The 24,719-nt window shown below is 54.8% G+C and overlaps 1 protein-coding gene across 48 annotated transcripts in view; it reads left to right on the top strand.

Annotated features, from left to right (window-relative positions):
* ARHGAP27 (Rho GTPase activating protein 27) overlaps window positions 1-19,067 on the top strand; it is a 39,404-nt gene extending 20,337 nt beyond the window's left edge. For 9 of the 48 annotated variants that reach the window (XM_077972125.1, XM_077972121.1, XM_015119913.3 and 6 more), the window contains 16 exons: window positions 6,541-6,939; window positions 7,447-7,629; window positions 7,871-7,951; window positions 8,024-8,107; window positions 8,217-8,282; window positions 8,454-8,521; window positions 8,841-8,931; window positions 9,758-9,862; window positions 14,920-15,018; window positions 15,943-16,054; window positions 16,184-16,306; window positions 16,390-16,488; window positions 16,691-16,768; window positions 16,858-16,992; window positions 17,127-17,232; window positions 17,342-19,067. In XM_077972125.1, the coding sequence (XP_077828251.1) occupies window positions 6,541-6,939; window positions 7,447-7,629; window positions 7,871-7,951; window positions 8,024-8,107; window positions 8,217-8,282; window positions 8,454-8,521; window positions 8,841-8,931; window positions 9,758-9,862; window positions 14,920-15,018; window positions 15,943-16,054; window positions 16,184-16,306; window positions 16,390-16,488; window positions 16,691-16,768; window positions 16,858-16,992; window positions 17,127-17,232; window positions 17,342-17,519 (2,007 nt within the window). In that variant the 3' untranslated portion in view covers window positions 17,520-19,067. Of the gene's footprint in view, window positions 1-2,215; window positions 2,435-2,772; window positions 3,494-6,540; window positions 6,940-7,446; window positions 7,630-7,870; window positions 7,952-8,023; window positions 8,108-8,216; window positions 8,283-8,453; window positions 8,522-8,840; window positions 8,932-9,757; window positions 9,863-14,919; window positions 15,019-15,927; window positions 16,055-16,183; window positions 16,307-16,389; window positions 16,489-16,690; window positions 16,769-16,857; window positions 17,010-17,126; window positions 17,233-17,341 lie in introns of those variants that run through there. The other 39 variants (XM_077972132.1, XM_015119914.3, XM_077972127.1 and 36 more) reach the window with 23 other exon arrangements.
* The last annotated feature ends 5,652 nt before the right edge of the window (window positions 19,068-24,719 follow it).

Here is a 24,719-nt window from a genome sequence, read left to right as displayed (position 1 = left end):
GGACCTGTCATGTGGACATAGCTGAGCTCCTTGAGGCAAAGATCACCATTCTTTCCGGCCCCCCCTCCACCTGGCCTGGGTGGCACAGAGCACATTCACTGAGTCAACAAAGGACACCGTGTCCCCTCACCAGCCCCTGAGTCAGTTCCTGGACCAAGTCCTGGTTTGGAGGCGTTCATTTTGCCTCTAGCCCCAGAGGACTGGGTCTTCCTAGTGCACCTGCTCCTGCCCCAGCACTTCCTATGAGGGTTTGGGAGGGAAGAGTGAGGTCAGAGCAGGGAGAGGAGGGGTGTTGTGCACCTGGTTTGTTCTAGAACCTCCCCTGATCCTCCCCCTTGTGCCTCTCAGAGGCATGAGGGTGTGGTGGAGGGAGGCAGACCCCACTGGGGAGCCACTGTGGTCATCACCTCCTCTCGCTGGGGGAAGGGAAGCCCAGACAGGGCCTGAGAGCCAACTTCTGTGGCTAAGAGCAGGCAGGAACTGTGTGAGTTTGTTCAGTCCCTATAGTTTGGGGCTGGAGCTCCCTGGGAGACCCCCATCATGGGGGCCCAGCTTCCTACTGGGGAAGAGAAGCAGGTGAGATGCCAGGTGAGTTGCTGGCTGCCCGTTCTGTAGTCCCAGCCCTGACACTGACACTCCTGGCCCCGGGCACAGGGAGTCCCTGCCCCCCATTCTACCTGCAGGGCAGTGCTGAGGGCCTGAGTTCCACACCTGTCCTCCTCTCTCCCCTCCCCACCCAGCTCCTCCCTGGTGGCTCAGAGTTTCTGGCCTCTCTGGAATTTACAGAGGCTCTTCCTGTCTCTGGGACCTGGTTGCATATCCCTTGGTGACCTGTCATATGCACGCACACGTGTGTGTGGTGTGTGTGTGTATGTGTGTGTGAGTCCGCATCCCTGGCCTCAGGGTGGGGACAGAGAGGTGGGTCAGGTGTGTGATAAGCATGAGGCCTCCAACCTTCTGTGATTCCTGCTGTCCTCCGCCCTGCTAGGGAGGAGGGGATTAGTCTACCCCTGGGGTCTGGGCTTCTGAGTCAGGCACAGGGAATGGGACACTGGTACGAGAGCTTTTGCGGGCAGAGCAGGGCATGGGGCCCAGTCTTGCTCCTAGTGTGATCTCTCCAAGTGTCTCATGCCCCACATTCGCACTGTGCCTGGCTCTGCTTGGGGTCCTTGTCCCCAGCCCACAATGGGTACAGGAGAGGAGGGGCTGAGGGACACGGCAGGAGAGAAAAACAGAGCCAGGGTGGGGGCCGGAGGAGGAAGAATGGGCCTGGAGTGGGAGGGCGGGGGTCAGAGTCTGACCTGGAAGGGAGGTGGCCTTCAGCAGGGGTGGGCTGGTGGGCTTAGTGCTGTCTGACCCTTAAGCCTGGAGAGGAAGCACTTCTGAGGGAGGAGGGAAGACAAGATGGGCCTATGGGCTCAGAGGAGGGGCTGCGACTTCTCACTCAGGCCATGCGGCTGGGGTCTAACACCCCCCACGAGGGGGGTGAAGGGAAGAGAGGCCAGGGAGAAGATCTAGCCTTCCTCCTGGGAGAAGCTGGTGCCTGGCCCTCTTCTCTGGGTCCTTAGAGAAGAGGGGACAGGCACGGGCATACTTGCACATGTGTGTGGACACGCAAGTGGGAGTGGGCCCATGTGGGCATGCAGGCAGGGGAGGGCACATGCATCTTGGTGATCGAGTCTGGAGGAGACAGACCCAGGTGGTCAGGCGGGCAGATAGTGGTGTGGTCAGAATCCTTCCTGTCCTCCTCGGGGCTGGCACAGTCCAGACGCCAGCTCCCTGTGATATCACATCTGCCCAGACCCCTTCCTCTTTGGGAACCCTTCCCCTCCCCCCACAAGCTTCCTCTTTCCCATCACACCCTCCCTGGGCCTAGAGGGAGTGGACAACCACTCATTGTCCTGTTTCCGCTCCAGGAGCCACTCCAGGCCAGCCCAGGCCCCCAGCACTCAGCACCCGCTCTGCCCGCCCTGTCTGTGCAGTGCGCCCCTCCCCCACAGGCTCAGCCGTGATTCTCTCTGTGCAGTTTGTGCTGTGCCTGGGTCTGGCCGTGATCTTCCCCTGTGCAGCCCACACCATGGCTATGTCTGGGCCTGGGATGCGGCTCACTGGTCATTAGAGCACTGAGTGGGGCAGCCAGCGGTGTTTCTAGAAGCATAAAAATACCCCCAACCTGAGGCCCCTCCACCCCACCCGCCCCAACACAGGCAGCACTTCCGCAGACCTGACAGGAAATGGGCTGGAGTCTCAGCCTCCCGCCATCTCGAGGCAACTTCTTGTTTCCCTGTTGCCCTGTGCCAGCACTGGGGTAGTGCCCCCTGGACTCCACCCCCAAAACCTTCCCAGGGCTCTGTCCCTGCAGCTCGGAGGGGCCAGGATGGTGGACATGATCGCCAAAGTGACTAGGAGGCAGAGTCAAGCCTTGCGGGCACAGGTAGGGGACGCTGGGGTCAAGGGGTGCCCCATTGACCTCTACCCCAAGCCCTGTTAGGAGCTGGGCGAGCTGGGGCTCGGAGCAGGGAGCCTCTTGGAAGTTGGGGCCCATACTTCCTTTTCTCTTTCCTTCTTAGAGGCCCTGCCCATCCAAGAGGTGGTCAGCTTGGGGCAAGAGTGGCAGAGCTGCCACCTGCTTGTGGACAGGGCAGGGAACTGGAGACAAGGGGTGAACCACTGTAAGGAAGTGCCAGGGGGCTGGGCAGCCTGGAGCTTGACAGCCAGGTCCCTCTTGGCTCCTCCTCTGGCCTGGGGTGGGAAGGCCACTTCTTGTCTCTAGGATGCGGCCCAAGAGCCTTTGGCTCTGTGGTCAGGCCCCTGCTTATGAGCTGCATCTGGGTCTTGCTGGGCCTCCACGCACAGGAGCAAGGAGGAGGGTAGGGGCGGCAGGCGCTGCTGTAACTCCTTGAAGCCCAGAGGATGTGGAGGGCGTGACTGCACCTGGCCCCAGGAGCTGGTCAGAACCCAGCTGAGGCTCTGCCAGGAGGGGAGGCATCTCTAGCTCAGCACTGCGCGGGGTCTGCAGAGAGTTCTAGAGTTCGAAGGGGCCTGAAGGACGCTGCAGTTCAACGCCCACCACAGGGCTGTGGCTTCCCTAACGGGGAGTAGACTCTGTTCAGTGACCTCCAGCGAGAGTCCCCCACTACCTCCAGAAGCAGCCCGTGTCCCTGGCAGCCCCAGTCCTCAGAATACTTCCTTTAGAGGAATGCTGCTCTGCCCCTGCAGCGTGATACCACGTCTTCTCTTCCTTGTGACAGCCCTGTCATGCTGGGGACCTAAACTTCTACCTCAAATCTCTTCTGTACCTGCTGGGGATGTTCCTTTGTGTGAAGACCCCATCAGCCTCACTGGCCTGGGACTCCTTGGGAACTCAGAGCCACGGCCCACAGCCTGCCAAGTAGAAACTCCTGCTCCAAAGAGCCTGCTCCTTATCAGCTCATCCACCCCTGGTGGGGCCTTTCAACCCCTGCCCCAGTGGGTTCAGCTGGGAGGATGGCAGGTGTGTCTGGTTCCTCTGCCTTCCTCTCCCGGCTGCTTCCATCCTGCCCTCCCCAGGAATCTCCTGGTTTCTGTGGCTCCAACCTTCCTCCTCAGAAAACTCAGCTCATTCCAGGCTCTCCTGCCATGTCAGGCGTGTTTGCTGCTGAAACTTGGCATGGGTTAGACTTGCGTACTCAAGCAGTAAGTGTTTGTGGCAGACCTGCTGGGTGCGTCAGGGCATTGGCCCAGCTGCTGGGCGGCAAATGAAATCAGCTACATTATCCTTAGTCTTGCTCTCAAGAAAATCCTGCCTTTTGGGGCAGAGGAGGTGGGCAGATGGCTGGACAACTGGCTGCCCACCAAGGCAGAACGCCATTGGGCCCCACCAGAGCAGTGAGCAGAGTGCCAGCAGGTTTGGCCTCTCCCTGGAGAGGCTTATCAGCTAAGCACCATGAGAGAGCAGGATTTGGGTAGGCAGAGAACCAGAGAAGGGAATTCCAGGCTGAGGGAATGGCTGGAGCAAAGGCGTGGAGGTGGGAGAATGCCTTTTCTGTTGGGGGCCAGTGAGAGTCCTGTTGTGGTTGGACTACAGGATGCCACATCAGGACTGTGGTGGGGGCAGAGAAAGGAGAAGTGGGCTGGCGGGTCCCCTCTCAGCCACACAGGAGCCTAGAGGAAGGGGAGAGGAGCGAAGAACTGATGGGCTGGGATCCCCAGCTCTCCCTGACCCCTGGGCACCTGGGGACCAGCACCCTGTCTAAAACTGTAACATCCTCTTCTTTGACAGTGTTTTCCTTTCTTGCTTAGCAGTGATCAGCACTGACATGCTGTCCATTTACTCATCACCCCGCCATTTACACACAGGTGCACTTGAGTGCCAGCTCTGCCGGGGAGGGATTTGTGTCCCTTTTTCACTGCTGCATTCCCCGTGCCTCGAACAGTGCCTGGCGCAGAGCAGGCAAATCTTTGTTGGGTGAACGAATGTTCTTCTTTTCCTTATTCTTTTTGTTGTTTTGGCTTGCTTTGCTTTTTTAGCATCAGTTTGGTGAAAAATGAATTTTTTTTTTTGGCATCTGCCTAAGGCTCAGGGAGAGGCCACCTTGAACAAGTGCTTCCTCTTTCGAGGAGTTTACAGCTTAGTGACGGTGTCACAGTCAGCAGAGGAACTTCTGTGATTTTTTTGAAAGTTTTGTAGTACAAAATTTTGAGGCTGCAGGAAAGTTCAAAGAAAACAAAACAAAAATAAACCCCTATAATCACAGTGCTCAGAGGGGACCTCTGTTAGCATTTTGGAAAGTTTCTGAAAACAAAAATTGAAATGTAGAAATACGCTTTCCCCTGAAGTTTTGCGTATGCTTAGAAAATAGTAATCGGCCGGGTGCGGTGGCTCATGCCTGTAATCCCAGCACTTTGGGAGGCCGAGGTGGGCGGATCACCTGAGGTCAGGAGTTCAAGACCAGCCTGGCCAACAGGGCAAAACCCCATCTCTACTAAAAATACAAAAATTAGCCAGGTGTGGCGGCGCACGCCTGTAATCCCAGCTACTCGGGAGGCTGAGGCATGAGAATCACTTGAACCTGGGAAGCGGAGGTTGTAGTGAGCCGAGATCACACCACTCTACTCCAGTCTGGATGACAGAGAGAGACTTTGTCTCAAAAAAAAAAAAAAAAGAAAATAGTAGTAATGCCATGCTGCTGCCTGGGGTTCGAGAATGTAGTCGTCTGTCCCTCTGTGGGACTGAGGGTGCTGGGCTGAATGTAGGGGCACGGGGATGGGGGGAATCTCGGGAAAAGGCTGGAACCTGGCACCTGAGCTGAGTCCTGACGAAGGAATTGGAGTCAGCCAGGCATAAAAAGGGGTGGAGATGGGCCTGGACAGGCTGCAAATGAGCCTAGGCCTGGAGGAAACACAGCAGGGAAGGTGGGAACCTCTAGCAACTGGTGCTACTGGAGCATAAAGTTCAAGGCAAGGGGCAAGGAGTGGCAGGAAATAATAGTGGAAGCACAGGCCGGTGAGGGGACTGTCTCTTGTGCCTGGTTAAGGGCTTAGACTTTGCCCTGCAGCCAGCAGGGAGCTCTGAGGTGTGAATCAAGAGAGCCTCTGTTCTGGGAGGCTTAAGCATGGCTAGGTTTATCTTCTATGTGATTGAACCCCCAGCTGCCCTCACTCTCCTTTGGGGTGTGGGAAAATGATTCACCTCTCTTTGCCCCTCCATTCTCCAGCCCATCTGGCTGTCCTCTCTCCCTCTCTTGTCTGGAATTGGTTCTGACACCTGCAAACTTCACCTTGAAAAGTTCAGTTCCCAAATCCAGACACGGTACTGAGTCCAGTCCCAGAGCTTTCTGGGCTGGGAGGGAGGTGGGGTGGGAACTCTTAATGGGGCTTTAAGAATACAGCTTGAACCCGGGAGGCGGCTGTTATAGTGAGCCGAGATTGCACCACCACACTCCAGCCTGGGCGACCGAGCAAGACCCCATCTCCAAAAAACAAAAAAAGAATGCAGCAGGGCCTTGAATGGGCACCACAAACAGGGGCATGCCCCAGGCCACTTCTCAGTTCCTGCCCAACCTCTGACTTGCCTCTGTGAGTTCACAGTTGTGAGAACTGGGTTATCAATGTTTTTTTATTATTGATAAATATAGTTAATGTAATTGACCCACCCATCTGGGGCACTGAATACTTTACAAAGCACTTCCAAGAGCATTTCCTCATTCACTCTTCACTGCAATTTCCGGAATGGGCAGAGCAGACATGTTACACCCAGGAAACTGAGGCAGAGAGGTAGTGTGACTTTTCAAAGGTCACCCACGGGGCTAAAGCTCAGGGAGAGGCCACTTCAAACAGGCACTTCCCCTTTCAGGGAGTTTACATATTAGTGATGTTGTCACAGTCAACAGAAGAACCTCTGTGATTTTTAAAAAGCTTCGTTGTACAAAATTTTGAGGCTGCAGAAAAGTTTAAAGAAAATAAAAACAAACCCCTATAATCGCACTGCCCAGAGGGGACCTCTGTTAGCATTTTGGAAGGTTTCTGAAAACACAAAATTCCTCCTTTTTCCTCCCACAGGTGGACGACCCCCCGGAGCCCGTGTACGCGAACATAGAGAGGCAGCCCCGGGCCACTTCGCCGAGCGCTGCTGCGGTCCCCCTCCCCAGCCCAGTGTGGGAGACGCACACGGACGCGGGCACCGGGCGCCCCTACTACTACAATCCAGACACGGGAGTTACCACCTGGGAGTCGCCCTTTGAGGCTGCCGCCAGCCCAGCCACCTCCCCTGCCTCGGTGGACAGCCACGTGAGCCTCGAGACCGAGTGGGGCCAGTACTGGGATGAGGAGAGCCGCAGAGTGTTCTTCTACAACCCGCTGACGGGCGAGACGGCCTGGGAGGACGAGGCCGAGAACGAGCCCGAGGAGGAGTTCGAGATGCAGCCGGGCCTGAGCCCTGGCAGCCCCGGGGACCCGCGGGTGAGGGGCAGGGCCAGAGTGGGCGGGTCTACCTCTGAGCTCCTCTGATCCTGCCTCCTGCTCCCAGAGGCCCAGGGACACACGGGTGAGGGGTGGTGATGGGTGGGCAGGGCTACCTCTGAGAGCCTTTGACTCCTCCTTCTGCTCCCACAGACCCAGGGACCCCAGGGTGAAGGGCGTGGCTGGAGTGGGCGGGGCTACCTCTAAGCACTTCTGATCCCGCCTCCTGTTTTATGGACCCAGGGAGCACAGGGTTGGGGCAGGGCTGGAGTGGGCGGGGCTACCTCTGAGTGCCTCTGACGACTTCTGCTCCCACAGCCCCAGGGACCAGAGGGTGAGGGGCGGGGCTGGAGTGGGCGGAGCTACCTCTGAGTATCTCTGACTCTACCTCCTGCTCCCACAGCCCCAGGGACCAGACGGCCAGAGGGTGGGCCTGGTCCAAAACGGCAGGGCTAGCGGGCAGTGCTGGCAATCAGAGCCTCTGACTCTACCTTCTGTTCCCCACAGCCCCCCACCCCGGAGACGGACTACCCCGAGTCACTGACCAGTTACCCCGAGGAGGACTATTCTCCCGTGGGCTCCTTTGGTGAGCCCGGCCCCACCTCTCCCTTGACCACACCCCCCGGCTGGTCTTGTCATATCAGCCAGGACAAGCAGACGCTCTACACCAACCACTTCACCCAGGAGCAGGTAGGCGAAGCGGGCAGATGGACCCGGCCAGCCTCGGAGTCCTCCCCACAACCTTCCTCACTAATAGGTCGCCTGAGTGCTCTAAACTGTAGCTCCCACACAGAGCCTAAACCCGTCAAACGCATCACCTGCACCTGCCCCTCCAGACTCCCTGGTGCTGTCTTGGAACCTGGTTGGAGGGGACCTTTTCCTCCCTTCTCATGAGCGGGGCGGGAGGCCCTGACCGTTCCTCTCCCCACAGTGGGTGAGGCTGGAGGACCCCTACGGGAAGCCATACTTCTACAATCCAGAGGACTCCTCCGTTCGATGGGAGCTGCCCCAGGTAACAACCTGGGGAAAGGGGGGTGCTGGGGAGAGAGGAAGAGATCACATACGACTGTGTCTTTCTCCCCAGGTCCCTGTCCCTGCCCCTCGAAGCATCCATAAATCCAGCCAGGATGATGACACCCCAGCCCAGGCCAGCCCTCCAGAGGAGAAGGTAGGGGAGGAGCCATTGAGGTCCTGGCAGGACCACCACAGTAGCACTAGGGGGCTTCTGGAGGTCCTGGGAGAAGGGACTGGGCAGGACATATCTGTCTTCCCCACAGGTCCCTGCAGAGCTGGATGAGGTTGGGAGCTGGGAGGAAGTCTCTCCAGCCACAGCTGCTGTGAGGGTAGGCATCACCCCTACCCCCAGCCAGGTGGTGGGGCTGGCGAGGAGGGTTCAGTGGGGCCATGGGCCCAGACCATAGAGAGTGGCAGCTCAGCAGGTGACCAGCCTCTACTCCCCATAGCTCACCCCTTAACTACCCACTCTTGTACCTTCTCTCTCTTTTCTCTCTTAGACCAAGACGTTGGACAAGGCAGGGGTGCTCCATCGCACCAAGACGGCGGAAAAGGGAAAGCGGCTCCGGTGAGAGCCCATCTACACCCAGGCCGGGGCAGGGTGGGCCTTGGTGATGATGTTCACTGAGCACTTCCTATACGCCAGGCTCTTATTAATGCTCACAACAACTTCGTGAGTGGTCCTCTGTGGACACTGAGACACTGCGAGATAAAGTGACTTGCTCAAGGTCCCTTGGCTGCTAGGTGTTAGAGTCAGGATTTCAGCCCTCATAGTGGGGTGCCCTAGCCTGTGTTCCTAAGCTCTGACTTGTTCCTGAGGTAGGAGGGGCCCTCAACCCAGGACCAAATCTAAGTCCTGCCACCCCAACTTCCCCACCCCCACCTAGAAAGAAGCATTGGAGTGCCTCCTGGACTGTGCTGGAGGGTGGCGTCCTGACATTCTTCAAGGACTCAAAGACCTCAGCTGCAGGCGGCCTGGTAAGGCCAGGCCCTCAGGGCAGGGACCACCCCATCTGCTTTTATTTATTTATTTACTTTTATTTATTTATTTATATATTTATTTATTTATTTATTTTTGAGACAGAGTCTCGCTATGTCGCCCAGGCTGGAGTGCAGTGGTGTAATCTCGACTCACTGCAACTTCTTCCTCCTGAGTTCTCCTGCCTTAGCCTCTTGAGTAGCTAGGACTACAGGCATGTGCCACCAGGCCCGGCTAATTTTTGTGTTTTTAGTAGAGATGGGGTTTCACTATGTTGGCCAATCTGGTCTTGGACTCGACTTCAGGTGATCCGCCCACCTCGGCATCCCAAAGTGCTGGGATTACAGACGGACGTGAGCCACTGTGCCCAGCCCCCATCTGCTCTATCTAATCTGGCTTGGAGATGACGAGGTCTGAGAGAGTGGTCCATGAGTGTCAGAGGAGCTGGGCCTTGGCAGGAAGGGGGTGATGCTGGCAGCTTCACTCCAAGACAAGTAGTTTTAGGCCACTGGAGATGGGGAACAGTCTTGAGGGTGGCCAGCTCCAGTCTGGAGGGCAGGGAGGCTGGGGGCGGGCATACCTGCTTGCAGGGATGCAGACTGCACTCCTTTCCTGTCCTCCACTGGACGGGTGGACAGCAGTGGACAGGCCAGCCAGCAGGCTCTGTGGTTAAGAAGCATCAGGGTCTGGGTTCAGGAACCCTTGGGGCTCTTTTCCCCAGAGTCGTTTCTTGGCCATGCCGTAGACCCCATCCTATTCCTAGGGTCAGAGTGCCACAGCAGACACATCTGAGGGCTCCCTGTGACCTTCCTCCCCCTCCCACAGAGGCAGCCTTCCAAGTTTTCCACCCCCGAGTACACAGTGGAGCTGAGGGGGGCCACTCTCTCCTGGGCCCCCAAAGACAAATCCAGTAGGAAGAATGTGCTGGAGGTAAGTAGCCAGGGTGGGGAGAAGGAGGGAAGGGGCTTAGTGATGCCTGTCAGCCCTCTGACAACTGTTGACCTGGAAATGACCTGGGGGTTTTTGATCCTTAGTTCCCTATGAGCCAACGCTGTGTGCAGCTTTTGGCTGTATTAATAGAGGTGGGAATCCAGAGCCAGAGAGGAGATATTGGTGCAGTTGTTGGCAGTGCTCTGGGACCCTTACTGTAGGCAAGCTCCAAGAAGGAGGACCTAGGAGGAATTGGGGCTACCATTCTCGGGGCTCAAGGCCAATGCTGCCCTCCAACCCCAGGGGACCTGTCCTGTGTTTCTAACATCACAGATTCTGCAGTTCCCTCTCCAGGAGTTGAGTTAATAATAATCCTTGCCCTGGAGGGTGGTGAGGAGTAGGGCCTCTGAGAGAAGAAATTCTCATGCCTAGAATGGCAGCCCTCATCCCAGCCTGAGAGAGACAGGAGGCTCCGTGTCCTTGGCTGCTTACTGTGACAGGCCTGGTTGGGAAACCTCTTTCTCCCCAGGTCCCCTTCCCTGCCCCTGAGCCAGAGCCCCATTTCTGACTGGACTGCATCCCCAGTGAGTAAACCAGGGCAGTGGAGAAGACTACCATGCTACCCCCTGAGGAAGGGAGAGAAGACGAAGGAAGGGTACTCCCAATGCCACACCCTTCACTGTCCACATGTTGTCTTGTTTTTAAACTACTCTTACCCTGACCTCAGTCCCTAGAAGGTTTGAGGCAGTTCACAACAGAAACGTGTGGTGAACTGGCAAATTCACTGAAAAGCCAGGACCGCAAAAAACAAGTAAGAGATGGGACTCAAGATGGAGAGGAATTAGGGGGAGATGAGGTACTAAGGTGGTGGTTACTGAAGAAAATTTAGCTCTGACTTTGCTGCTAGGGGAGGTGAAAAGAGAAGGGCTGTCAGGTGCATGTCTCTTTGTTGTTGAAAAAATAATAAAACCCACCCAGATGTTGAGGGAATCAAAGCTTTTTCCTAAGCCTTCACTCTTAAATTTCTTGTGTGTAGCTCCATGAACATGGGATCTAGAAGCACGCGGCAGGTACCCCGCAAAACAGCTCCAAGGAGGTTTAATTCAGGATCTGGGGCTGCTTCAGGTAGCATCATTATGATAAGGCCAAGAGCGTGACCTCATGTCTGAGCTCAGAAAAAGCAATTCTGCAAGGAACCTGAGTGCATCGTTTCCTGATTATTCACCAAGCTCCATTCAGTTCTAGAGCCAGGATATCTACAAAGTAAAGTTGGAAAACTGGTTTCATCTCATGAGCCACTCTGATGAGTAGGTCTGGAGTCTTGTGAGGTTTTGTTTTTGTTTTTATTTTTTGTTTTTGTTTTTAGAGACAAGGTCTTGCTCTGTTGCCCAGCCTGAAGTGCAGTGGCATAGTCATAGCTCACTAAAGCCACAAGCCCATGGGCTCAAGTGATCCTCCCACCTAAGGCTTCCAAGTAACTAGGACTACAGGCGCATTCCGTCACATCTGGCTAATTTTAGTCTTTATAGAGATGGGGTCTCACTATGTTGCCCAGGCAGGTCTCAAACTTATGGCCTCAAGTGATCCTCCAGCCTCAGCCTCCCAAAGCGTTGGGATTACAGGTGTGAGCCACGGTGCTCAGCCTGGAGCCCTCCTTTTTTTTTTTTTTTTTGAGACGGGGTCTTGCTCTGTCACCCAGGCTGGAGTGCAATGGCACCATCTCGGCTCACTGCAAGCTCCGCCTCTCGAGCTCATGCCGTTCTCCTGCCTCAGCCTCCCAAGTAGCTGGGACTACAGGCGCTGGCCACCATGCCCAGCTAATTTTTTGTATTTTTAGTAGAGTTGGGGTTTCACCGTGTTAGCCAGGATGGTCTCGATCTCCTGACCTCGTGATCCACCCGTCTCAGCTTCCCAAAGTGCTGGGATTACAGGCATGAGCCACCGCACCCAGCCGCCTGGAACCTTCTTGAGAAGAATTCTGAAGCCTTCTCTGGGCTTGGCAGGGTAGAGTTCTGTGATCAACTAACAATATCTGCCATGGTGTTAAATTGAGGAGTGACATCACCATTATTATTGTTGTTGTTGTTGTTGTTGTTGTTGGAGTGACATCACCATTATTATTGTTGTTGTTGTTGTTGTTGTTGTTGTTAAGTTCTGTGATCAACTAACAATATCTGCCATGGTGTTAAATTGAGGAGTGACATCGCCATTATTATTGTTGTTGTTGTTGTTATTATTATTATTATTATTTGAGACAGAGTGTCACTCTGTTGCCCAGGCTGGAGTGCAGTGGCGCAGTCTTGGCTCACTGCAACCTCTGCCTCTTGGGTTCAGGTGATTCTCCTGCCTCAGCCTCCCGAGTAGCTGGGACTACAGGCACCTGCCACCACACCCAACTAATTGTTTTGTATTTAGTAAAGACGGGGTTTCACCATGTTGGCCAGGATGGTCTCAAACTACTGGCCTCAGGTGATCTACCCACCTCGGCTTCCCAAAGTGTTGGGATTACAGGCATGAGCCACCATGCCCGGTCTGAGACATCACCTTTGCTAGGCATGTTTCTCCCCTTACTTGAGGGATAGGGATATCCTTCAAACAGTTCTCGATGAAGGTCATCACTGATGGGCTTTTGATGAAAGTTTCAGAATAGGGCTTTCTGAGTTGTCTTTGCTGGCAAGGACTGGAAGGCAGGTGCTGCTCAGGCCAGTGGGAAGGTGGGCAGGCCTGAGTGGAAATCACGAGCCTCTGCCTCCTGGTTGACTGCTGGCCATCCTCCCTCCATGCAGGGTGGCCTGTAGGCAGCTCCAGGGTTTTCCTCAAGAGATAGCCCCAAATTTTATATCATTCAGGATGGATGGCTTTGTTGGACCCAGGAAATTTTCACAGCAGGTCTTCCTAGTCACCCCAAAGTCAGAGAAAACTTCAGCAACAGTCCGCCGAAAGCTGCTAGCATTTGCTTGTGCAGTCAGCAGGATAAATATTTTGTTAATTTGTTTGTTCTTAGAGATAGGGTCTTACTGTGTTGCCCAGGCTGGAGTGCAGTGGCCTGATCATAGCTCACTGCAGCTTCTAACTCCTGGGCTCAAGTGATGCTGCCGCTTCAGCCTCTTGAGCAGCTGGAAGTACAGGTGCACACCAGCATGCCTGGCTAATTTTTAAATTTTTTTCTAGGCATAGGGTCTCACTATATCGCCCAGGCTTGAACTCCTGGTCTCAGGGACTCCTCCCACCTTGCCCTTCCAAAGCACTAGGATTATGGGCATGGCTGGGGGCGAATATTTTGTGAAATACATTGCTATGTAATGATACAGCTTTGCCTTCTATGTGAAACTTGCAAATGTGAACTGATTATGTTTTGAGAGAGCTGCCAAAAATCATGGCTGTTGTTTTAGAAGTGTTGTCAAGCCATTCTCTGGGATAATCTTGAGCAGGGCTCTTTTGTCTGCTTTGATTAGAGTGAGGCTGTGTTATCTGCCTCTTGAAGGTTCTCTATCCTTTGCAGGGGAGGGCTAGGGGATGCAATATGCCATTTTCTTTTCTTTTCTTTCTTTCTTTCTTTTTTTTTTTTTTGAGACAGAGTCTTGCTCTGTCGCCCTAGCTGGAGTGCAGTGGCACAATCTCGGCTCACTGCAACCTCTGCCTCCCGGGTTCAAGCGATTCTCCTGCCTCAGCCTCCTGAGTAGCTGGGACTACAAGTGCATGCCACCAGGCCCAGCTAATTTTTTGTATTTTTGGTAGAGGCAGGGTTTCACCGTGTTAGCCAGGATGGTCTCAATCTCCTGACCTCATGATCTGCCCGCCTCAGCCTCCCAAAGTACTGGGATTACAGGCATGAGCCACCGTGCCCAGCCTCTTTTCATTTTAAAAAGCAGTTTAAATAGTCTTCAAGTATAAGTTTTAAAGGACAGCCAAAGACAGTCCACTCTGATTCTAGAAGTAGTGTCCTGAGGTCTGAGACAGTTTCTGTTGTCTCTGACTCTCACTGAACCGAAAGGGCAGGGTTGGTATGAGCTGTTGCAGCTAAACATTCACATTAACCTGGAACACTGGGTCCTCAGAGCCAGAGGCTGATGAGGGATCCATCTAAGCTGCCATCCAACTCAGAGAGGGCTTTGAGCATCAGTCCTGCGGTGGCAAGTTTCCATCTGGTGTTTTGTTTAATTTATTCTTCATGGTGAAGTGGGCTAACAGAAGATGTGCTGCCCAGGCTGGAGTGTGGGAGGTGGTGGGAACTCCTGGCTGCAGAAGGTGGGACAACGTTTCTGAGTCCTCAGTGTGTGTATGGGGAGGGGCAAGGAGAGACCTTGCTTTCTCTGGGATCAGCCATGATCTGCCTTCAAATCCTCGCTCCCTATTTTCACTGCTGCTTCTAGTAGACAGGGGTCTCAACATAGGAAGTTTCTGGGTTTTTTTTTTTTTTGCGATGGAGTCTTGCTCTGTCGCCCGGGCTGAAGTGCAGTGGCGTGATCTCAGCTCACTGCAACCTCCACCTCCCGGGTTCAAGCAATTCTTCTGCCTCAGCCTCCCAAGTAGCTGGAATTACAGGAGCCCACCACCATACCCGGCTAATTTTTGTATTTTTAGTAAAGACGGGGTTTCACCATGTTGGCCAGGCTGGTTTTGAACTCCGGACCTCAGGTGATCAGCCTGCCTCGGCCTCCCAAAGTGCTGGGATTACAGGTGTGAGCCACCGTGCCTGGCCTCACATAGGAATTTTCTTTCACCTAGTTTGCAGGCCAGTGCTCTGCATGAGGCCTGCCATGTTCTGTGGTTTGCGGGGAGGCAAGATGGGGGAGGGAAAGTGTACCAGACAATTGAGCCATGCAGCTCTGTGCTCATCACTCACTAGCTGTGTGCCCATGAGGAAGCAGCTAAAACTTGCTGAGCCTCAGTTTGCTCATCTGTAACACAGAGACGCTGTCACCCACTGCTTTAAGCGAGGCAGAAGATCCAACACTTGGCCTGGGGTGAGGCCCTTGCTCCATTAAGCTCTGAGTGCCTACCCCCAGGGCAGACCCAGGGTACCAGAGATGACCCAGTGACTTGTGTCCCTCCAGCTGCGGAGCCGAGATGGCTCGGAGTACCTGATTCAGCATGACTCGGAGGCTATCATCAGCACCTGGCATAAGGCCATTGCTCAGGGCATCCAGGAGCTGGTAAGCAGAGCCCAGAGCCTCTAGGGGTGGTGGGGAGGTGGTGGCCATTCAGAGTGGGGCCTTCTGCTCAGGCTCAGGGAGCTCTAAGGTATCAGTGGGAAATGTAAATGCAGTCCCCCACTAATGGCTGGGATGGCAGGGTAGGCTGCTGAAGAAACTGCCTTCTGTAAGTCTGTGAATCCAGCCCTGGGGTTGGCGCTGCAGGAAGACTCTCCAGGTGACGGTAGGGGCGCATTCTAAAGGAATTTCCCACTTCACAGGAAGCAGAAGGCCAAGTAAATACTCTGCAAGCCAACCAACGGCAGGCTGAAACTAGCAGATAAAATTTTAAAGGATTGATTTGAATAGTCGACCATTTTTTTTAGGGTTCAAAATGCCAATTGCATAAGTAGAGCTAGGACAGGGGCTCTCTGACAACTACTGACCTGGAAATGACCTGGGGCTTTTTGACCCTTAATTCCCTATGAGCCAACATTGAGTGCAGCTTTTGGCTGTATTAATGGAGGTAGGAATCCAGAGCCAGAGAGGTGATATTGGTACAGTTGTTGGCAGTGCTCCGGCCACAGCTGGAGGTGCAGGCTCAGAACTGGGAGCCACGTATTGAGGAATGCTGACCTAGTTAGAGAAACTGAGGAAAACAGAGGAAGAAGGCTCCAGGTGGGTAGGGGTTGCCAGGATAGGAAGGGGTGTGGGAGAACAGGATGACTGTCTGCACCTTAAGGGCTCCATGCAGCTAAGGGAGGTGAATGTTCTCAGGCTCACTGGTGGAGGTAAGGAGAGTTAACCTGGTTAGGGAAGAGAGGACTCTTCGCTGAGGGTCTCCAGGCCATGCCTGTTGGGAGTGCATTTCGGGTCCCTTGCCCCATCCTGGAAGGACCCGAAGCTGGCTCAAGGCCCCACCTTTCTGAGGCTATGGGAATCCAGTCCGCAGAGCTGCCCCCAGAGGAGGAGAGCGAGAGCAGCAGAGTGGACTTCGGGGCGAGTGAGCGCCTGGGAAGCTGGCAGGAGAAAGAGGAGGACGCGCGGCCGAATGCAGGTGTGCGCAAGGCAGGATGGGCTGGGGGCTCCCAGGAGACCTCTCCTGGGGAATGGTGATTGCTGGGGCCTGCCTGGCCTGCTCCGGCGCTGCTGCTTCCTGACTCAGTCCTGCCTTCCCCCGCGGCAGCCGCGCCCGCCCTGGGCCCCGGGGTCCTGGAGAGCGACTTGAGCAAGGTCCGGTACAAGCTCCGCAAGTTCCTCCAGAGGCGGCCCACACTGCAGTCGCTGCGGGAGAAGGGCTACATCAAAGGTACCCGAGGCCTGCGGGGGGCAGGGACCCGGGGACCAGGACGGGGCGCAGGCTGGACGGGAACTGACGAGCCTCTCCCCTAGACCAGGTGTTCGGCTGCGCGCTGGCCGCGCTGTGTGAGCGCGAGAGGAGCCGGGTGCCACGCTTTGTGCAGCAGTGCATCCGTGCCGTCGAGGCCCGCGGTACGTGTGCTGTGGGGGTGAGGGAGGCAGGCATTGGGGTGCCCGCAGGTCTCCTGCCAGGACCGCAGGCTGAAGACCCCTGGATGGAAGCAGGGTCCAGGGGGAAAGTACGGGAGGCCTCGACTGGGAATCATAGCAGGGACCCGTAGCCCCACCCTACCCCCACCCCGAAACCCGGGATCAGCGCCTCCCTCTGCCCCAGGGCTGGACATCGACGGGCTGTACCGCATCAGTGGAAACCTGGCCACCATCCAGAAGCTGCGCTATAAGGTGGACCATGGTGAGGCCCGTCCCCACCCCCTGCCCCAGAGCCTGAAGGCGCGAGGGGTACTGACCTCCCTTCCATCCTCCTCCCTTCCTCTGGCACAGATGAGCGCCTTGACCTGGACGACGGGCGCTGGGAGGACGTCCACGTTATCACCGGCGCCCTGAAGCTCTTCTTTCGGGAGCTGCCCGAGCCCCTCTTCCCCTTCTCGCACTTCCGCCAGTTCATTGCGGCCATCAGTGAGCACCTGGGGCAGGTGGGGCGGATGGGGTAAGGGGCGTGGCGGGCCACCCCTTTAGCAGGCTCCCCTCGCCCAGCCGACACCCCCTACCTCCAGTTCCGACTCCCTCCCTCTAAACCTTCCTTCACCCAGAGTTGCAGGACCAGGCCCAGCGCAGCCGCTGTGTGCGCGACCTGGTGCGCTCGCTGCCGGCCCCCAACCATGACACTCTGCGGATGCTCTTCCAGCACCTCTGCCGGTGAGCCGGGAGTGCCGCGCGGGAAGGGGGAGGCAGGTCCAGGTCCCGGCTGGAGCCCCCCGCGCCTCCCTGCAGTTCGGAGCCCTGATCCCACCCACCCCTGCCGCAGGGTGATCGAGCACGGCGAGCAGAACCGCATGTCGGTGCAGAGCGTGGCAATTGTGTTCGGACCCACGCTGCTGCGGCCAGAGGTGGAAGAGACCAGCATGCCCATGACCATGGTGTTCCAGAACCAGGTGGTGGAGCTCATCCTGCAGCAGTGCGCGGACATCTTCCCGCCGCACTGACTGCGGGCCTGCGACTGGGGCGGCGGCCGAGGGCCTGCCACACAAGCTGGGCGGCGGAGGCCACGCAGCCCGGCCTTCTCTCTGGGACCTTCCGCCAGGGCACAGCCGCAGGCAGGTGTGACTTCTGCACCCTCGGTTCTGAGGGTACGGTGACCCCTAGTGGGCAGTTTGCAAAATGTGATTCCTTCCCCCAACTCCCCATCACCCCCGCCACCCCTCTCCCCTCCCCCCTCCCCCCCCACCCATCACGTCCTATTTGGGGGTTAATTAGGTTTTTTCTCTATTCCATCGCTCCTACTGTGCGTGCGCGATAGTGTGTGTTGGGGTGACAGTTGGAATTTCTGGAATGGTGGATGCTGGGGGGAGGAGTTTGATGGGGGGCTTCCTGGCTGCTTCTGGCCCTCACCTCGTGGAGGCCTTCACAGAGACCCTGTGGACCCTGTGCCGGCACTGTCCAGTCATGAAGCAGCTGTAACCACTTCCGTACTGTGGAAACAGGACTGAGCCAGTGTGGGCGGCTGAAGCTGTCCTCCTCAGGCCTCAGGATGACCTCCTGCCTGAGCCTCTCGCAGGCTGGCTGTGCGCCAGTTTCATCTGCTTTCCTGTTGGGGGTCCCGGGCCTCTGCTGTCCCCGACCCACTGATATTCTGTGCCAGGCTTCTTCCTATTCACCAAGTGCGCACCTCACATCTGCCACTGGGCATGCACCAGTTCCACACACAATCCCATTTTACAGACGAGGATGCTGAGGCCTGCAGCGGCAATGTGACTTGCTCAAGGTCCAGTGAGTGACCTCACTCCCCAGAAAAGGCTCCTCCCACACCAGAGCACAGCCTGGGTAGGGGGGAAATCAGTCCTTTCAGCTACCACCCTCCAACCTTTGGGCCTATGCGAAAGGAAAGGAACTAAACTGGGTGTGTTCTGTCTGGACCTGGGGAGGCCCCTGAAGGCAAAGAGGGAACCTGCCCCAGCTGTTCTGTCCTAGAGGAGGGGGACATAGCCCTAGCAGGAGCTTGCAGCCCCTTTTGGCACTCTGACACACAAGTATGCCCATCTGGGGCCCGCTTTGCCATGAAGAGCTGGGCAGGCCTGCAGGGTGTGGGGAAGGAGGACACAACCTCAAGAAAGGAAACATGAATCCCAGGGAACAGCGGGTCCCTTCCCTCCTCAGACACAAGCCACCTCAGCTTGTGGCTCTTGGCCCCCAGCCCCTCCCACCCACCTGTTCATTTATTCAACAGACAATGACAGCTCATATTTATTGGACATTAGCACCATGCCAAGCATTTGGCTTGGATTATCCCATTTGTTTCTCACAGCTGGTATTTATTGTCCGCTCTTCTGTGCCAGGTGCTGTGCTCTGGGCACGGGCACTGCACGGGCCCTGGTGGAGCTTGTGGTCTGACAGGTGAGGCTGACCCAAGCCCACCTCACTGCCAGCAGGGCCAGGGCGAGGGTACACACGGGGGCGTCACACCATATGTCTAAATATTTAAAAGTTATCAATCAAGCCAACAACTGTTAAATAAAATATGTTCTATTCTCCTACTTTGACAAATGTGTCTTGATAATGACCTGGAAGGCCAGGTTCTAATTTAAACGTCTTTGACTTTTCCAAGTTCCATGCCCAAATGTGGTGGTGGGAGAAGGCCAGGCCCTGGGCTCAGCCTTCCCTCTCATCTTCCCACCCACAGAGCCCTCCTCCCCCAAGCAGAGGCTCACGGGCACATACGTGGACATTGTAGTCTGTGTGTGCAAACTGTCCATAACCCCTGCAGCCAGCTGCCACTTGGCTACCCCACTGGTGACTTAGTACACCCTTGAGGGGATGGGCTTGGAGCTATTTGGGGAGGGCATGCTGGGGCCCCATGTATCAGAAGCATGTTCTAAAGGGAGGGTCCAGGAATCAAGAGGGCCCCCCAGATTCCTCATCCTGTGGGGAGGGCCACAGGCACAGGAGCCTTCTGCAGAGGACCCATGGCAGGGACCCCTCTCATTTGAGTCCCAGGGTGAAACTAGACAGACAGTAAGTAGCTAATCACTTGGTTACCACATTTGTACAAGAGCTAGCAGAAGTGTAGGGTGCTCGGAAGGAGTGTCATGGGGTGTGAATGTTGCCCAGGGACCCAGGCGGTCTGGGGTCAGGCAGAGGGAGGTCCCTGTGGGCCTGGGGTTCCCCATCAGAGGGCAGATCTGGGCTCAGGCCACTTTTTGGCTAATATGAATAATGCTGCCATGAACACTCACGTACAAGTTTTTCTGTGGACATATCATTTCAGTCAGCCAGGGCTACCATAACAAAATACCATAGACTGGGTGGCTAAAACAACAGAGATTTATTTCTCACAATTTTGGAGGCTGGAAGTTCGAGTAAGGTGCCAGTACAGTCAGGTTCTGATGAGGGCTCTCTTCCTGGCTTGCAGACAGCCGCCTTCTCACTGTGTCCTCATATTGGCACAAAGAGAGTAAGCTCCAGTCACTTCCATTTATTACAAGGACACTAATCTCAACTTTATGGTCTTACATGAACCTAATCACCTCCCAAAGGCCCTGTCGATACCATCACATTGAGGGTTAGGGTTTCAACACATTAATGGGGTGGGAGGCACAAACACTCAGTCTATAACTCATGTTTTAATTCTCCTGTGGAATTTCCAGGAGTTTGCTGGATTAAATTGCTGGATTAAAAGGTAACTCTACCTTTAACCTTTTGAGGAACCATCAAATTGTTTTCTATAGCTGCACAATCTCCCACCAGTTGTGTTTGAGGGTTTCTGCTCCCTCTCGCCTTCTGCAACAATTGCTTCGGATCTTCATTCCCTCCAACTCCTGGCCCTCTTAGCCTTCGCTCTCTTATCAGGTGACCTACCTCCACCTCACGGAATAGTGGACACACTTAACATCCCACCACAAAGCTCAGCCCTCCCTCACCACGGCCTCCCTGGCCTCCTTTCCTTGGTACCTTAGAGCAGACATTTCTCCAGGGTACAGCTCACCTGTTTTTTCAGAAAATATCCACAATCGCTGGCCCCTCTTCTTGCTATTTAGCTGCTGTCTCAGGTTGAATGTCCCAGGAAACAGAGACATTGGCAGGGGGCTTGCTGGGTCTGATCTCGTGACCAATGCCTGAGGGGCGGAGCCAGCAGGAGCCGCTGAGGGAGAAGCTGGGCTAGGGCACAGGCCCATTTAAGGCCTCAGCCACCCTATGGGAAGCTGTGGAGCTGGGACAGCCTCAGCCTTGTGCCCCATTGTGGCCAGGGGGCTGGGCCACTGGATGTGGGCTGCCTTGTAAGGTGGGAGAAGGGAGGGCATGGATTTGGGCAGAGCAGTTGTCTTCAGCCCAGGACACATCCTGGAGAGAGGCTCAGATGAGCACTATTGGCCACTGACCCTCCCTGTCCTTTGGGAAATCCTTGCTCAGTCCTGGAGGAGGGCATCTGAGAGGCACCCATGGTATCCACTACGTCGACTGGCCGCTTCCCCTCGCCACGGGAACGTGCTAAAGTGCCTCTCTCTGAAACGCCCCCCAACCCCACATCTCTCTGCAGCTGTCACCATCCTCCTCCTCCTCCCCTTTGCAGCCAAACTTCTCAGAAGTCGTCTACACTCACGGTATCAATCCGCTTCTCTTGTTCGCTCCTCAGCCCCACTCCCCACACATCAGAGCACTTTTTTTCCCCTAAACTCACTGATTTCCCATTGATAGCTGCTGGATATTTGGGGGTCTGTGTATTAATTGCCTTTTTGGGGGCACCCTATCCCTGATGACCACCCCATCCCTGGAAATGTTCCCTTTCTCTTGGCTTGCACATTCCCCCTCGTTTTCCTCCCACCTCTGGCCATGCATCTCATTCTCTGCTGCACAGCCAGCACAGGCAGAGTCCTTGGGGCCCACCCCTCCCTGGATGAAACCGTCTACACCCATGGCATCAGCGACTCACTGATCCATAGTATCAGGCCTGACTGCTCTCTAAGCTCCCAATCCTGGTGTCCTCTGACAACCTGACATATGCTCTGGGACGATCCCCAGCCCAAGACTGGATTTGTGATTTTCCCCAAACCTTGTACTCCTCATTTTACCTGTCCCAGGCAAAGGCTCCATCATGCCCTGAGTCAGGTGAGCCAGAAACCTGGGAATGTGGCCTACTCCCTCCATCTCATCTCTCTCTCCCACCTCCATACCCGATCTGTGTCTTGTCAGTCCTTCCTCTCTTATCCACCACTTTCCATCACTAGGGCCCCTTCCTGGTCTAAGGGGCTAATATCTCCTGCCTGGACCCGGCAGCTCCCAGCCCCCTTCCCCATCCCATGTCCTCATTGCCCCCACCGCATCCAGTCTTATTTCAAAACACATGCCTGATTATATTATCACCCTGCATGAAAACCTTTCCACTCACCTAAGGAAAAGACGAAGCTTCAGCATGGCCTGCCTGGGGCTTGAACCTGCCCACCCCTCAGCCTTCTCTCGTGAACCAGTGTGAGACAGTGGCTCAGCGCATGGGCTCTCGAGTCAGGCTGCCTGGATTCAAATGTGAGCTCCACATTGCCCCTGCCAGATGGTTTTGGATTATTGACTCATTCCTTTGTGCCCGTTTTTTCATCTGGAGAATGGGGATGCAATAGCAGCACCAACCTCACAGGTGGTTGTGAAGATGCCACGAGATGATACAAGGCTCTGAGAACACAGTCTGGCTGCAGTAAACACTTGCTGGGTCCTGTGCCTTACATGCTGTTCGGTTTACAGACTGCAGCTACACTAGCTTCCCATCGATTTCACAAATGTTTCACACTCCCCTCTGCCCCAGGACCTTTGCATGTGCTGTGCTCTCTTTGTAGTTCTCTTCTCCCTTTGCTTAGTCATCTTTTAGCACTGTGCTCAGGTAACTTCCTCAGGCAGCTCTTTCCAATGCCCGGCTAGGTCAGCGTTCTTTGTTACACACCATCAAAGACCCATATGTGCCGGGCGTGGTGGCTCACACCTGTAAGCACTTTGGGAGGCCGAGGCAGGTGGATCACAAGGTCAGGAGATCAAGACCACGGTGAAACCCCATCTCTACTAAAAATACAAAAAATTAGCCGGGCACAGTGGTGGGTACCTGTAGTCCCAGCTACTCAGGAGGCTGAGGCAGGAGAATGGTGTGAACCCAGGAGGCAGAGCTTGCAGTGAGCCAAGATTGTGCCACTGCACTGCAGCCTGGGTGACAGAGCGAGACTCCGTCTCAAAAAAAAAAAAAAAAAGAAAAAAAAAGACCCATATGCTTCTCTTCTCTAAATTTGTCATTTTGCACTCATATATCATGATTATTTATTGCTGTCTGAACCTCCTCGCCATGATACTACAAGCCCAGGACGGTGGGGACTCTGTCGTTGCTCACCATCGCATGCACAGTGCCTGGCACTTAAAAGGTGTTTAAGAGGCTGGGCACGGTGGCTCACGCCTGTAATCCCAGCACTTTGGGAGGCAGAGGAAGGCGGATCATGAGGTCAGGAGATCAAGACCATCCTGGCTAACACGGTGAAACCCTGTCTCTAGTAAAAATACAAAAAATTAGCCAGGTGTGGTGGCGGGCGCTTGTAGTCCCAGCTACTCAGGAGGCTGAGGCAGGAGACTGGTGTGAACCCGGGAGGCAGAGCTTGCAGTGAGCCAAGATCACGCCACTGCACTCCAGCCTGGGTGGCAGAGCAAGACTCCATAAAAAAAAAAAAAAGGTGTTTAAGAGACACCCATTAACAAGCTGATACGTGAAAAGGAAGACAGCTAGAGTTCAGTCCCCAGCTCTGCCATTTCCTATCAAGTGATCTTGGGCAAGGGGTCCACTTCAGTGTGCTCATCTATAAAGTCAGGACATTCACGCCTACCTCAGACACTTCTCACCATTATAAAATGACATGTGCAACACGCATGGCCCAGCACCTGGTGGTGGAATATTTGCACCTGGAGCACTTGCAAAGTCTTGGTAGTCTTTGCTTCTCAGGCCCAAGGACAGTCCTGTGTCCTGGGGTGAGACAGCCTCTGCGGTGGGACCAGACGTGGAAGGGCTGTAGAGGACCCCTGGGGTGCTGCCAGACGCCTGGTGGACAGTAGGGCACACTGAGCCAGTGACTCTTTGGTTTCCAGGGCACTGGAGCTGTCCTTTTTCAAGTTTTCAGTCCAGCAGTGTTGTAGGGAAAGGTACTTTTGTCTGGTTTGGGCAAGAGCATCAGGAGCAGGAGACTGTCCCCTCAGGCCAGTACAGGAGGGGACCCACTGGTATCAACAAGAGAGGCCCTGCCAGGTAGAACGGGAGCCATGAGTGAGGTACAGCCCCCTGTGTCCTCCAAGAGTCCTGTGTCGTCCAAGAGTGGATATTCTTGTTTTGTTGCCAGTCTCAGAGCAGGGCTAGGTATATTAAGGGAGATGGCAAATGTCATTCCAGAAGAAAGAGCCAGCCCATGAAGGGCTCCTGTGCCCTGCTGGGAGAATGAACTTCATCCTTTATGGCCCACTGGATGCCACTAGTTGATGACCAGGTGGACAATATAGCCAGGGATGCTTTTCCCTTTTTATAAACTTTTTATTTTGAAAGAGTTATTGACTCACAAGAAGTTACATAAATAGTACAGCGAGGTCTGGTGCAGCCAGTACCTGACTTCCCCTAGTGGTGCCATCTTACATAACCATTGTGCCTTATCAAAACCAGGAAAGTGATGTAACTAACTATAGACCTTGTTTGATTTCACCATTCTTTGCATGCACTCATTTTTGTTTATCTTTGTGTATAATTCCATGACATTTTATCACATGCATAGATTCGTATAGCCAGCACTGCAGCAACCAAGATACAGAATGTTCCATCATCTCAAAAGAAACTCCTTATGCTTCCCCTTTCCACTGACATCCTCCCGCTCCTTCCCTAATCCCTGGCAACCTTGTCTTTATCCATCTCTATAATTTGCTTCTTTTGAGAACGTTAATGGATGGAAATATACAGTAGGCAACCTTGCAAGGCTGGCTTTTTGCACGCAGCATAATGCCCTTAGGATCCATTCAAGTCATTGCTGGGTATCAATAGTTCATTACTTGTTACTCCTGAGTGGTATCCTACAAATATGCTTTTAAACAGATTTTCCCAGTTGTGGCTGAAGGAGGGAGTAAGGGGACCAATTAGGAAGCTGTTGGTGTTCAAGTAAATATCACAAGACTTCCATCCTGGCCCAGCC

Source organism: Macaca mulatta, chromosome 16 (assembly GCF_049350105.2).
Source record: "Macaca mulatta isolate MMU2019108-1 chromosome 16, T2T-MMU8v2.0, whole genome shotgun sequence".
NCBI lineage: Eukaryota > Metazoa > Chordata > Mammalia > Primates > Cercopithecidae > Macaca > Macaca mulatta.
Note: the sequence above shows the minus strand (reverse complement) of the source record. Positions and strands in the feature narration are given on the sequence as shown.